This window comes from Dipodomys merriami, unplaced genomic scaffold, assembly GCF_024711535.1.
Source record: "Dipodomys merriami isolate MVZ:Mamm:240054 unplaced genomic scaffold, mDipMer1.0.p SCAF_10, whole genome shotgun sequence".
NCBI lineage: Eukaryota > Metazoa > Chordata > Mammalia > Rodentia > Heteromyidae > Dipodomys > Dipodomys merriami.
In genome coordinates this window covers 12,708,450-12,721,510 of record NW_027202271.1, presented here as the reverse complement: position 1 = coordinate 12,721,510, position 13,061 = coordinate 12,708,450, and the positions used below count along the sequence as shown (strand labels likewise).

Genomic DNA, 13,061 nt, shown 5'->3' with positions numbered 1-13,061 from the left:
CTTCCTTCTTCCTTTGTTTTTTTTCAGCCTCAATGTTGTCTTCTTATCTTTTTTTTTTTTTTTGTCGGTTGTGGGGCTTGAACTCTGGGCCTGGGCAATGTCCTTATGCAGCGCTCAAGGTGAGTGCTTTACCACTTGAGCCACAGTGCCATTCTTGGTTTTCTGGTGATTTAATTGGAGATAAGAGTCTCCCAGACTTTCCTGGGCTGGGTTTGAACCGCGATCCTCAGATCTCAGCCTCCTGAGTAACTAGGATTATAGTCAGGAACCATCTGTGCCCAGTTCCTTTTTTTTTTTTTAGTGCCAGTACTGGGGTTTGAACCCAGGGCTTTAGTATTGTCCTTTGGCTTTTTTATTCAAGGCTGGCACTATCATTTGAACCACAACTCCACTTCTGGCTTTTTGCTGAGAAGTCAAGGCAAAGCCGTGGAGTTCCCTTAAAGTCTTAGAGTATGCTTCTGAGGCATAACCCTTTTGGAGATAATCTATGTCTTTTTAGAATACTTAGTGAATTTATGGAAGATACCATAGAGGATTTTTTTGTGTGTGTGATAGTGAGATTTGAACTCAGGGCCTTACACTTGGTAAGCCAGTGTTCTACCATCAGCCTCTCACTGATGGTGGGATGACCATGTGAAGGGTTTTTACTGTAGAACTATCAACAAGGCTGAGAAGACCACACAGCCTATCTTGATCATGGATGTTTTACTGTCTTTTTTTTTTTTTTTGCCATTTGGGTTCCTTTATTTCCTGGGAATATAGTTTAATGTTTATTCAGTACAAGGACTCAATGAAGCTGAGCCAAGTAAAAAGAATTCACATGAAATCCCCGGGGGGGGGGGAAGGAAAAGGAAGTCAAGGTTGGGAAAGATTGCTGGTATTTAGATGTAGGTCAAAGATCTGCCTCTACTCCTTCTTTCCTGGGGCTGTGTCCAAGTGCCAGTGTCTTCCTCTTCCCTGTTGTTGATTCCCTTCAGGCATTAAAAGACATAGCTTCCCCCTTTTAGTTCAAGTTTCTCTATTGCAAACAAGAGAACTCTCTCAGCAGCTGCCCAGTACCCACTCTACAGTCAGTACAGAATGTGTGCTGTCCATGGTGCTGAAATCTACACACCATATTAAGCGGATACCTGCCTCATCTCAAACCCAATCTTGATCAGTTCCCCTCCTCTGGCCTACTTCTCATCTTTTCTGTTTCTTTATTCTCTACATTTCTTTTTCCTAAGTTATATACTTGACTATGAGTGCACTGTTTCTCTTTATCTTCTAAAACCTGCAGCCTCCTCCATATGATTCAAATCTCAGCAAAAAGACATCACCTCCACTGTAATAGTAGCTACATTTGTAAAGTTATTGAAGACAGTAATAAATGAAAAATGCTGTATGAGTACTATTATCTCTGGCACCACTCAATCAACTTGCTGCTTCACTATTAAATAAAAATGGCTATGGTTCATCTCCTTTCTTTTTTTCTCTTCATTTTTTGTTTTTGAACCAGGAATGGCAACACTGTGGAAAGAACAGAACATAGACTCTCTCTCTCTCCTTCCCTCCCTCTCTCTGCCTGCCTGCCTCTGTGTGTGTGTGTGTGTGTGTGTGTGTGTGTGTGTGTGTGTTGTGGCTGGGGCTTGAACTCAGGGCCTGAGATGTTCCTTAGCTTTTTCATTCAATCTGGTGCTCTGACATTGAAGCCACAGCTTCACTTCTGACTTTTTGGTGGTTAATTGGACATGAGTCTGCCCTAGTTGGCTTTGAACCTTAATCTTCAGCTCTCAATCTTCTGAGTAGTCACAGGCATGAGTCACCAGTGTCCAGCTGGCAGCAATCCTTTCAATTTCTGGGTTGGTCCTGGCTTTTGTTCCTGCTCTAGGTGGAGAACTCCAGTGAGTTTACTGCAGGAGCTAAATTCATAGCTGTTTTCCCCTGCTCAATTCTGGATTCCACAGAACCACTGCTCCTGCCCTGCCCACAGCTCTTTTTTTTTTGGCCAGTCCTGGGCTGAATTCAGGGAACTGTCACTGAACTGTTTTTTTTTTTTTTTTTAAGCTCAAAGCTAGCACTCTACCAAAGGCATGACCTCTTGAGTACCAGAGGTTTCCTCAAGGTAGTCAGATCAACCAGGTCCATGGACTCGGAATGTGGCTTAGTGGTAGAGTGCTTGCCTAGCATGCATGAAGCCCTGGATTTGATTTCTCAGTAGTACCGCATACATAGAAAAAGCTAGAAGTGGCACTGTGGCTCAAGTGGTAGAGTGCTAGACTTGAGCAAAAGAAGCTCACAGACAGCACCCAGGCTATGAGTTCACAAGCCCCAGGACTGGGGGAAAAAAGATTCTTGGGTAGAGGCTAAATTTCAAAAATTTTTTTTCATTGTGTTTAATTTAGCCTTTATTTTTTAAAAACATCTTTTTTTCTTTCTTCTACTATTTATTGGTCTAACATCAATGACAAAAGGACTAATGAGATCTTGTTCAACAGTGGCCTTAATTGGCCTCCTGGGCCCTGGGCATGAGTGGTTTGAGCTCCTGACTTTCTTCTCACTGACCTCTGCTTCCCAAGGCATGGCTCTACAGATTTTATTTCTTCTTCCTTTTTTTTTTCAGCTTCTGGCTTTTTGTTGTTGTTGTTGTTGTTGGTTGTGGGGCCTGAATTCTGGGCTTGGGTGCTGTCCCTTAGCTCTTCAGCTCAAGGCACTCTACCATTGAGCCACAACGCCACTTCCGGCTTTTTCTGCTTATGTGGTGCTGAGGAATCGAACCCAGGGCCTCATGCATGCAAGGCAAGCGCTCTACCACTGAGCCACCTTCCTAGCCCCGTGCTTCCAGCTTTTTTACTAGTCAACTGGAGATAAGAGTCTCACGGACTTTCCTGACTTTGAACTACAATTCTCAGATCTCAGCCTCCTGCATAGCTAGGACTCTAGGCATGAACCACTGGTACCTGGCTATTAATTAATGACTTGATCATGGGTATTTGTAGGGCTGTTTCTAGTTTAGGCCCTATGATAGGTGTGTGATTTGATCCCTACCCCATTACAATGGAGCACAGAGTTCCTTCACCTTGTTCATCACTCATCCTCTGCCTTTCAGCCTTCATCCTAGTGTTTCAAAGGCTGTTTCCAGCTGACTTTGAGAAGGACATTAGACTGTGATGGAGGAGAAAGCCAGAAACTGTGTGGTCTCCTTCCGTGGGCCATGCCCTAGTACGAGCTGCCCCCAGAGTCCGTGCAGAGCCGCCTTTACTTCTCTGTTCTTGAGGCTGTAGATGATAGGGTTGGCCATGGGGGTGATAGCTGTGTAGAGGACAGAGAAGGACTTTCGGAGCAAGGGGAGCATGTGGTCTGTTGGAGCCACATAGACCACAATGAGAGTTCCATAGAACACCCCAACCACACTGAGGTGGGAGGAGCAAGTGGAGAAGGCTTTTTGTTTCCCATGGACTGAAGGTATGCACAGCACAGCCCTCAGGATTAAGCCATAGGAAGTGACAATCAACAGGAAGGGAGCCAGCGTCAGAAAGCCAGAGATGCTGACCCCAGCTCCCCACAGGACCTCCACATCCCCACAGAACAGCCCCACAACTGGAGCAAAGTCACAGAAGTAATGGTCGATCTCTCTGCTGTCAGGACAGAGCGACAGAGGGGCTGCCAGGGCCAGAGTGAAGGCAGAGAAGAGAAAGCCGCTAAACCAAGCACCCGTGGCCAGGCAGGTACAAAGCCAGGTGCTCATGAGGACGGGGTAGTGAAGGGGATGACAGATAGCCAAGTAACGGTCATAAGACATGGCGGAGAGCAGGAGGCATTCAGTGGCCGCCAGGGAGGCAAACATGTAGAACTGGACCAGGCAGCTCAACAGGGAGATGACTTCCCGCCCTTCCAGAAAACTCCTTAAGAGCCAAGGCATGATGTTGGACGTGTAGGCGATCTCCAGCAGGGAGAAATGGCAGAGGAAGAAGTACATGGGTGTGTGCAGTATCCGGCTGGAGGCCACGGCCACCATGATGAGGATATTGCCGCTGACTGTCAAAACATAGACGGCCAGAAAGAGGGTGAAGGGGAGGAAGCCCAGGGAATGCAGCTCCCCAAAGCCCACTAGGATCAGCCAGGTGGTTTGGTTCTCACTGGCACCACTGGGCTGTTTCCTCATCTGGACCTGAGGCCAAGGGAAAGAGACAAAGGTAACTAATATGAGCAATGTCCTCCTGTGCTCACATTTGTCACTCTGGGATATGTATTCATTTATGTATCACACAAACTGGAAGACAGGCTTTGCGCTCTCTCTCTCTCTGGCTCTCTCTCTCCCTCTCTCTCTCTGTCTCAAGTTTTTTTTTTTTTGGGGGGGGGTCCGGTTGTGGGGCCTGAACTCTGGGCCTGGGTGCTGTCCCTCAGCTCTTCAGCTCAAGGCTAGCGCTTTACCACTTGAGCCACAGCGCCACTTCCGGCTTTTTGCTTATGTGTTGCTGAGGAATCGAACCCAGGGCCTCATGCATGCAAGGCAAGCACTCTACCACTGGGCCACCTTCGCAGCCCCTCTCTGTCTCAAGTTTTTGTTTTGTGCTGGTACGAAGCATTGAACTCAGAGGTTTGCACTCTTCTCTAATTTTTATTTGAATTTTTCTGCACAATCCTGTGCTCTACCACCTGAGCCACAGCTCTGCTTCTGGCTTTTTGATGGTAATTGGAAAGACAAGTCTCATGGATTTTCCTGCCCAGGTTGGCTATGAAGAAGGATCCTCAGATTGCAGTCTCCTGAGTGGCTAGGATTGCAGGTGTGAGCCACTGGCACTTGGTTTTTCAGTTTTTGTTTATTGAAGAGAGAGTGAGCCCTAATAAGTTCAAGTAATTATTCAAGGTCACTAAGGTAAAGTGATGATTAAAACTCAATGGGCTTGATGCAAAGCTCTCATATCATATACAGTTTCATATCCTTCCCTCAGTGATAGAATTAGAAGTTTCCCAACAGCAGGAAACTATTCACATGGGGACCTGGCTTGGTACCAATAGAAGATCCTTTTGGAAGGGTGAGGTAGATCTCATGGCATCCTTGATGTGTAGTCTGACTCTCAAGTTATGACCATCCCAGAGGCACCCATATTTTCCCTTTCTACAAAAATCAGATTCAGGAATCCAGATAACCCATCTAGATATATATATACTTTTGGAGAAAGACAGTATAAACAAATCTGAATTAGCCTATCTTCCACTACCATGAGAAGCCATTCTTTCTCCTTGGACAAGTGGCTTGGTGACTCTTGGTAAATCTAATTCCAAACATTTTCCAGTCTCTGGTCAGTTTGTCAGGAGCTAAGGATTCTTTTTTCTTGGTTCTCCTGTCCTACCTTCTGCATACAGGTCTAATGCTTGATTGATCTCACTGATCTTAGGGTCTTTAGAAACTTCTACTTTAGTATAGGCTTCCTTCTCTTAGGTTAACTAGTAGTAAGAAACTAGTAACTAAAAAACTAGTCAGAGCCAGGCACCAGAGACTCAGGCTATAATCCTAGCTATCCAGGAGGCTAAGTGAGGATTGTGGATTGAAGCCACCCTGGCAGGATGTGAAACTCTTATCTCCACTTAATTACCAAAAAGCCAGCACTAAAGGTGTGGCTCAAATAGTAGAGCACCAGCCTTGAACCAAAAAGCTCAGGGACAGATCCTATTCTTTGAGTTTGAGCCCCAGGACCCTCAGAAAAATAAACAATAAACAACACAAAAACTAGAAAACAGCAACAAAAGAGTCAGAAACTAGTAAAACCAACCAAACCAAAAACTTGGATTAGTACTTATGGAAAGAATAAAGAACTGTACCAATAAATTAATTTCAATGAAGTTTTTTATGTTGTTGTTCCTGAAGCAAACTTGGGGCCCAGTATTGTTCTGAGCTCTTTTGCTCAAGGCTAGCATAATATCACTTTGAGCCACAGTGCCACTTCCAGTTTTCTAGTGTTTAATTGGAGATAAGAGGCTCAAAGACTTTCCTGCTTGGACTGGCTTTGAACTGCATTCCTCAGATCTCAACCTCCTGAGTAGCTAGGATAACAGTCATGAGCCACCAGTACCCAGTTTACAACGAATTTCTACTACCAAATTGCCATGAAAAATTGTAATATGTGACAATGAATACTTAGGCCAGAGAAAGAGGCATCTGATTTATTTTATTGTTTTCAGTTGTGAAAAGAGTTCCATGTGGACTTGTCTATACATGCATACAATGTACCTTGATTAGAGTTACTCACTTCATTACTCTCCCACATCTACTCCCTTCCCTTCTCCTCCCCCACCCCACCCTCTTTCCCAAACAAGAGGTTTTCAGAGGACTACTAAAAAGAGAAGGAATCTTTGAGTCCTTCCCTGATGGAATATTAGAATATTGCTAGTCAGAACTCAAGATGGAACTACGTTTAAGAATAGAAAGCCAAGGGGCTGGGAAGGTGGCTCAGTAGTAGAGCGCTTGCCTTGTATGCCTGAGGCCCTGGGTTCGATTCCTCAGCACCACATAAGCAAAAAGAAAAAAGCCGAAAGTGGCTCTGTAGCTCAAGTTGTAGAGCGCTAGCCTTGAGCTGAAGAGCTGAAGGACAGCGCCCAGGCCCAGAGTTCAGGCCCCACGACCGGACCCAAAAAAAAAAAAAAAAAAAAAAAAAAGAATAGAAAGCCAGATGCCTGTACAGGCATGAGGTACCTAAGTTACTCAGGAGGCTGAAATCTGAGGATAGCAGTTCAAAGCCATCCCAAGCAGGAAAGTCTGTGAGACTCTTTTCTCCAGGTAACCACCAGGAAACAGAAAGTGGCATGAAGCTCAAAGTGGTAGAGTGCTATCCTTGAGCGAGAAAGCTCAGAGAGAGGGCCCAGACCCTGAAGTCAAGTCCTGCAACCAACCAAAAAAAAAAAAAAAAACGGAAAAAAAGACTAGAAATGAAGGTCAAAGAGTTTTGTGTGCACATATGTGTGTATATGTGTATGTGATAGAAAGCAGAAACCAGAAAGTCCAATATGATCTAAAGTCTCTGCATTTTTTTTTCTTTTTCTTTTTTGGTCAGTCATGGGGCTTGAATACAGATCCTAGGCCACAGTGCCACTTCTGGTTTTCTGGTGGTTAATTAGAGATACGAGTTTCATGGTTATTTCTGCCAGGCTGGTTTTGAACCATGATCAACAGTCCCCAGCCAAGTCTGTACATTTTTGAAGTGAACAAAGCAGACTTTTTACATTTTCCAATAGGAGGAACAGGGCTATTTTATCCCTCCCCTGGTCCTACCTTTACTGTGGCTTTGGGCTTATATAGACGTATGTTCAGTTACATGGTAGGACAGAAAAAACAAACTGAATGCCTTCATATGCACTTAAACATATTTGACTGTTATAGACTAATGACTTCTTTCTTTCTTTCTTTTTTTTTTTTGGGTCTGGTCGTGGGGCCTGAACTCTGGGCCTGGGCGCTTGCTGTCCCTCAGCTCTTCAGCTCAAGGCTAGCGCTCTACCACTTGAGCCACAGCACCACTTCTGGCTTTTTTCTTTTTGCTTATGTGGTGCTAAGGAATCAAACCCAGGGCCTCATGCATGCAAGGCAAGCGCTCTACCACTGAGCCACCTTCCCAGCCCCAACTAATTACTTCTTAAAGAACCAGAGGGAAACTTAAATTGAGTGTGAAATAGGACACTTGATTTATCAGAGAGAACAAAGGGAGAAACTCATAAAATGAACCAAACCAACCTACCAGACAGCTGACCCCAAACTTCTCCAGTCCACATTCTGAAATAATGCTCATGATCAAGATGTTGCTATTGCTTTTGCCAATTAGTCAATTTGAAGTTGGTCTCTGGTGAGATTATTGCTATTTTTGGCTGATGCTGGGGTTCGAACTCAGTTCTCTTGCATGCTAGGCAAGCACTATGTTTGAAATCAAGCTGTATTTCCAACTCTTTTTGCTTTTAGGTTATTTTTCAGATAGAGTCATAATCTCCCTCAGAGTGAGCAGTACCAGCATAAAAAAGATAAAGAAGAAGTAGAGAGAAGGATGAATTAAATCTTTAAGAATAGAAAAAATAACATTAATAATAGGAGTAAAAAAAAAAAAGAAGAAGCGAGTATTGGTGGCTCATACCTGTAATCCTAGCTAGTCAGGAGGCTGAGATTGGAGGATTGCAGTTCAAAGCCAGCTCAGGCAGGAAGGTCAGTGAGACTCTTATCTCCAATTAACCACAGAAAACTTGGAGTTATGACTCAAAGTGGTAGAGTATTAGCCTTGAGCAAAAAAAGCTCAGGGACAGTACCTCAGTGTCCCTGAATTCAAGCCCCATGACTGACAAAAAGAAAGAAAGAAAAAAGAACAGAAAAAGCCAATACAGTTTCTCAGAGTCTCGGTTTCCTGGAGGTGATTCTTGAGAAGCTATTTCAATTTACAAAATTACTTTTTGGGCATGAAAATCAGATAAGGTTCAGGGGACAAGATGGAGGTGAAGGGAACAGAGTTCCTTCCTATAACTAGAATTTTCTTGGCAAATATGGCCCCATTTATTGGGACCTCCTGGAAAACCAGCAAGGTATTAAAGAAATATGTAAGCTCTCCTTCATATCTGTTTAGGCTTCATATCTGTTTAGGCTTCATATCTATTTAGACAACCTTGATGGAATCGAGAGACTCAGGCTGAGTGAGAGGGTAGCTGACCTGCTGCGGGTCTGAAGTCCTCTTCTCTCCTGAACTCAATCCCTCTGCCAGATGCCAGCTCTGCCACCTCTGTCCGTGTGCGTGGTGCTCACAGGAGACTGCTGTCTTTATTCTGTCGGTAGTGAGGACATGATGGCCTCTTATTGAGCCACCTACCATTGTTCCTTTGTGAAGACTGGAGGCAAGCATCCTTGGAGAGGTGTCACTTATTGCCAACGTGAGAAGTTGCACATGTGTGTTTGGTTCCAGGGGAATGGTCTGGTCCAAAGGGACACATCCAGATGTTTCACTGGAGTCTAACCATGCCATCATTATGCAAAGACTGGCTAGACATAACAGCCACAATTAAAGCCAGTGTTGATCCACTACCTTCGGATTCATAAAGGAAATACGAGCTTAGCATTTCCTAATTATTCAATCTCCAAAGTGAATAGTAAGACTGGCTGTGGGCCTGTAGTGACTTGTTCTTGTAGACTTGGATGGGTTAGCAAGAGTCTGATCTAGAAGCACTGGATTTACAGCTTTTCTATTGAGGCATGGATGAAGACCCCTGGTTCTGCTTTGATCTTCTAGTAGCGAGGAAGCAGGAAGGAACTGTTACTTTGTTTGCTTGGAGAATTTAATATCAACAGAGTAGCCTATTTTGAAGGTCAGCTCTCTTCAAAATAGTACAGGTAGTTTGTAAAGTGCAGATCCATGATACATGTGAAGAAGGAAATATTGTTGCAGAAATATGGTACCATGTCTCTTCCATATGAAATCAGAGAGCAGATGGAGACTGGAATAGTACAACTTGGAGTCTTGGAGTTGTGGGCTGTGTTTTCTTAGTAATGGACTAGCTGGGCCCTTCCTGGAAGAACTGGACCAGTGTCTCACCTTGGCAGAAGACAGGCAGATTGGAGACCTCCAATAAGAAAAGGGCACTGTAAGGAAGCAAAGTAGCATATTTTCTTTGAGGGAGGAGCTGAGAATAAAATACTTGAGTTTGTCTAAAGAGCCTAAGGGATTTACCAGCTGAAAGAAGTTTGTTCTTCTCTTTTTTCTTTTTTTGGTCAGTTGTGGGGCTTGAACTCTGGGCCTGGGTGCTGTCCCTGAGATCTTCAGCTCAAGGCTAGCACTCTACCACTTGAGCCACAGCACCACTTCTGGTTTTCTGGGTTAATTGGAGATAAGAGTCTCATGGGGACTTTCCTGCCCTGCTGGCTTTGAACTGTGATCCTCAGATCTCAGCCTCCTGAGTAGCTAGGATTACAGTTGCTAGCCACTGGCACCCAGCCATATCATGTGTTTTAAACTCAGCACGTGGCTCAAGATAATTCTTTAAAGTTCTTGGAGTATGATTACACAAAGCATGGGTTCAAAACTTTGCTCTCAGGTCTTCTTTTGCATCTGTGTTCTTGTCAGGTGCTTATAACGGGGATCTAAGATGAGAGTGATACAAAACGTTGGTCCCATGGATAGTTTTTCCCTGAGGCAATCAGGAAAGCTGCATGAGAGGGAAATTGACATCTGATGAAAAAAATGCAGCCTTTTTCAAGGTATGGATAACATAAAGAAGTAAACACATATTCTATTAGCCATATTTGTACTGTTTGCCTCTTTCTACTTCAGTCTTGCAGCAATGAGTGATATGTCATGAGCACTCTATAAATACTTATTGAATTCATATGATATATGTTTATTAAAAACATTAAGCCAGGCACTGAAGGCAACCCTAGTAACTCAGGAGGCTGAGAATTTGAGGTTCCCAATGAAGCCAGCCTAGGCAGGAAAGTCCATGAGACTCTTATCTCTGATAAACTACTCAGGAAAAGCAAGAAGTGATGCTGTGGCTCAAGTGGTAGAGCACCAGCCTGGAACTAAAAAGTAAGGACAGTGACCAAGCTGTGAGTTCAAGTCCTGGATTGGCACAAAAATAATATATAAAAATGGGATGTAGATAGTGTCTTTTTTTTTTTTTTTGGTCAGTTGTGGGGCTTGAAGTGAATGCCTGGGCACTGTCCCTGAGCTTTTTCAGCTCAAGGCTAGCACTTTACCATTTCCAGTTTTCTGGTGGTTAATTAGAGATAAGAGTCTCACGGACTTTCCTGCCCAGGCTGGCTTCAAACTCTGCTCCTCAGATCTCAGCTTCTTGAGTAGCTAGGATTACAGATGTGAGTTATCAGCACCCAGTTAGATCATGTGTTTTAAACTTAGATATAACATCTCAGAAAAAGTGCTGAAAGTAAAGCAAATTTTAAGCACAAATTAAGTATTCTTGTCACTAATATAACTTCTGAGGGGGCAGGGGAGTACTAGAGATTGAACTCAGGACCTTAGTTTTTTTGCTCAAAGCTGATGCTCTACCACTTGAGCCACACCTCCACTTCTTGCTTTTTGCTGGCTAATTGGTTAATAACAAAACCTCAATGGCTTTCTTGCCCAGGCTGGCTTCAAATTACAATCCTCAGATCTCAGCCGCCTGAGTAGCTAAGATTATAAGTGTGATCCACCAGCACCCAGCTACTAGTATGAATTCTAAGTCAACAAATACTGGCTTCCTTTCTCCCTAGAAAAGGCTTATACAATTAAGATGGTCTATAGAAACTATGCCTGGATACTTGCTAGTTACTTCTGGATTATAAGTATTGTAGAATAGACTCAAAGATGTACAGAATGATGTAAAATGTATCCTAATGTGACTCTTATTGATACTCAACATTTCATCCTGGAAAAGACAAATCGATGTTATCAAACAATGGTCTCAACACAACAGTCTTCCAATACCTCACCGGGAGCAGAAAACCTTCCTGGTGAGCTTGTTGCAAAATAATAAACTTGTTGCAAAATGTGATGAGAGGTAATTATATGAGCTCAATGAGATATTGAAGAATAGGAAATAAAAATCGGGTTTTGGACAAGGTGCCAGTGGCTCACGCCTGTAATCTTATTTACTCAGGAGGCTGAGATCTGAGGATCAACATTTGAAGCCAGCTCATGAGACCTTTATCTCCAACAACCAAAAGAAACTAAAAAGTAGAGCTGTGGCTCAAGTGGTAGAATACCAGCCTTGAGCACAAAAGCTTAGGGACAGTTGCCTAAGCCCTGAGTTCAAGCTCCAAGACCAACATAAAAGCAAAAGCAACCCCCCCCCCCCCAAATATTAGATTTTGTTCTTGGAAGAAACAATCATTCTAAGCCATCCTTCATCAAGGTAGTTAGATAGCCAAGCCAACTTCTTTCAAGATTAGTCTTAGATTGTTGTAAACAAACAAACAAAAAACACATTTAGGCCTGGTGCCAGTGGATCACACCTGTAATCCTAGCTACTCAGGAGGCTGAGATCTGAGGATTGTGGTTCAAAGCCAGCCTGGGCAGGAACATCTGTGAGACTTTTATCTCCAATTAACCACCAGAAAACCGGAAGTGGCACTGTGGCTTAAATAAGTGATAGAGCACTTACCTTGAGCTGAATAGCTCAGGGACAGCGCCCAGGCCCAGAGTTCAAGCCCATGACCAACCAAAAGCAACATCATCATCAACAACACACAAAAAAACTCCACACACATTTAGGCTGGGGATATTACTTATTGGTATATCATTTGCCTAGCAAGCTTAAGGCCCTGGGTTCAATTCTTTTAATTAAAAAAAAAAGTCAACAGCATAAACTAAAACAGCTAGATTATTTTAAAAATATTTTCTTCCAGTATTATATATGCATGCTTTCCACATAGGTGTAATGAAGGAAAAGTTGTTGAAATGAGCTCTCCCTTCTTGCCTGGACACACTTTGCAGATGTGAGATCCAGAAAAGGAAAAAAAGCCTGGTTGTCATGCTGAAGAGACAGTTTGATTCACTTTCTTTCTTTCTTTTCTTTCTTTCTTTCTTTTTTTTTTTTTTTTGTCAGTCATGGGGCCTGAACTCTGGGCCTACGCACTGTTTCTCAGCTCTTCAGATCAAGGCTAGCGCTCTACCACTTGAGCCACAGCACCACTTCCAGCTTTTTCTGCTTAGGTGGTACTGAGGAATCAAACCCAGGGCCTCATGTATGCAAGGCAAACACTCTACCACTGAGCCACCTTCCCAGCTCCCTTGATTCATTTATTCCTGTTTTAAAATCCTATTTTGTGGATCCTCTGCACAGAGACTGGTGAAGGTTTTCACAAGATGATCAGTGAATTCCTGATAAGAGACTTGGTGCACATGGTCTCTTTCCAGAGATCAGGGTTCAGGGGTCAGGTAACTGTAGGTCTTGGAGATGACATCAAAGGTGGCCTTGGTGAAGATGCCCAAAGTAGCGGTACAACCCTTGGCTGAGGTGTAGCAGTCATTAATACCGGCCATCATCTTGGGGCAGGAGCTGACAGGCTTCCAGTGTCTGTAGGGGTGGGGGAGAGTTGCACTGCACAGAACTCCAGT

General features: G+C 43.7%; 1 protein-coding gene across 1 annotated transcript; it reads right to left on the bottom strand.

Moving 5' to 3' along the window:
• Nucleotides 1–3,139: 3,139 nt before the first annotated feature.
• LOC138838177 (olfactory receptor 11A1-like) lies at nucleotides 3,140–4,144 on the bottom strand. Its single transcript, XM_070037375.1, has one exon. The coding sequence runs from the start codon at nucleotides 4,142–4,144 to the stop codon at nucleotides 3,140–3,142; it is 1,005 nt and encodes a 334-aa protein (XP_069893476.1).
• Between the last annotated feature and the right edge of the window lie 8,917 nt (nucleotides 4,145–13,061).

Coding starts and splice junctions, on each gene's coding strand:
- LOC138838177 (XM_070037375.1), bottom strand. CDS start 4,144: ATGAGGAAACAGCCCAGTGGTGCCAGTGAGAACCAAACCACCTGGCTG.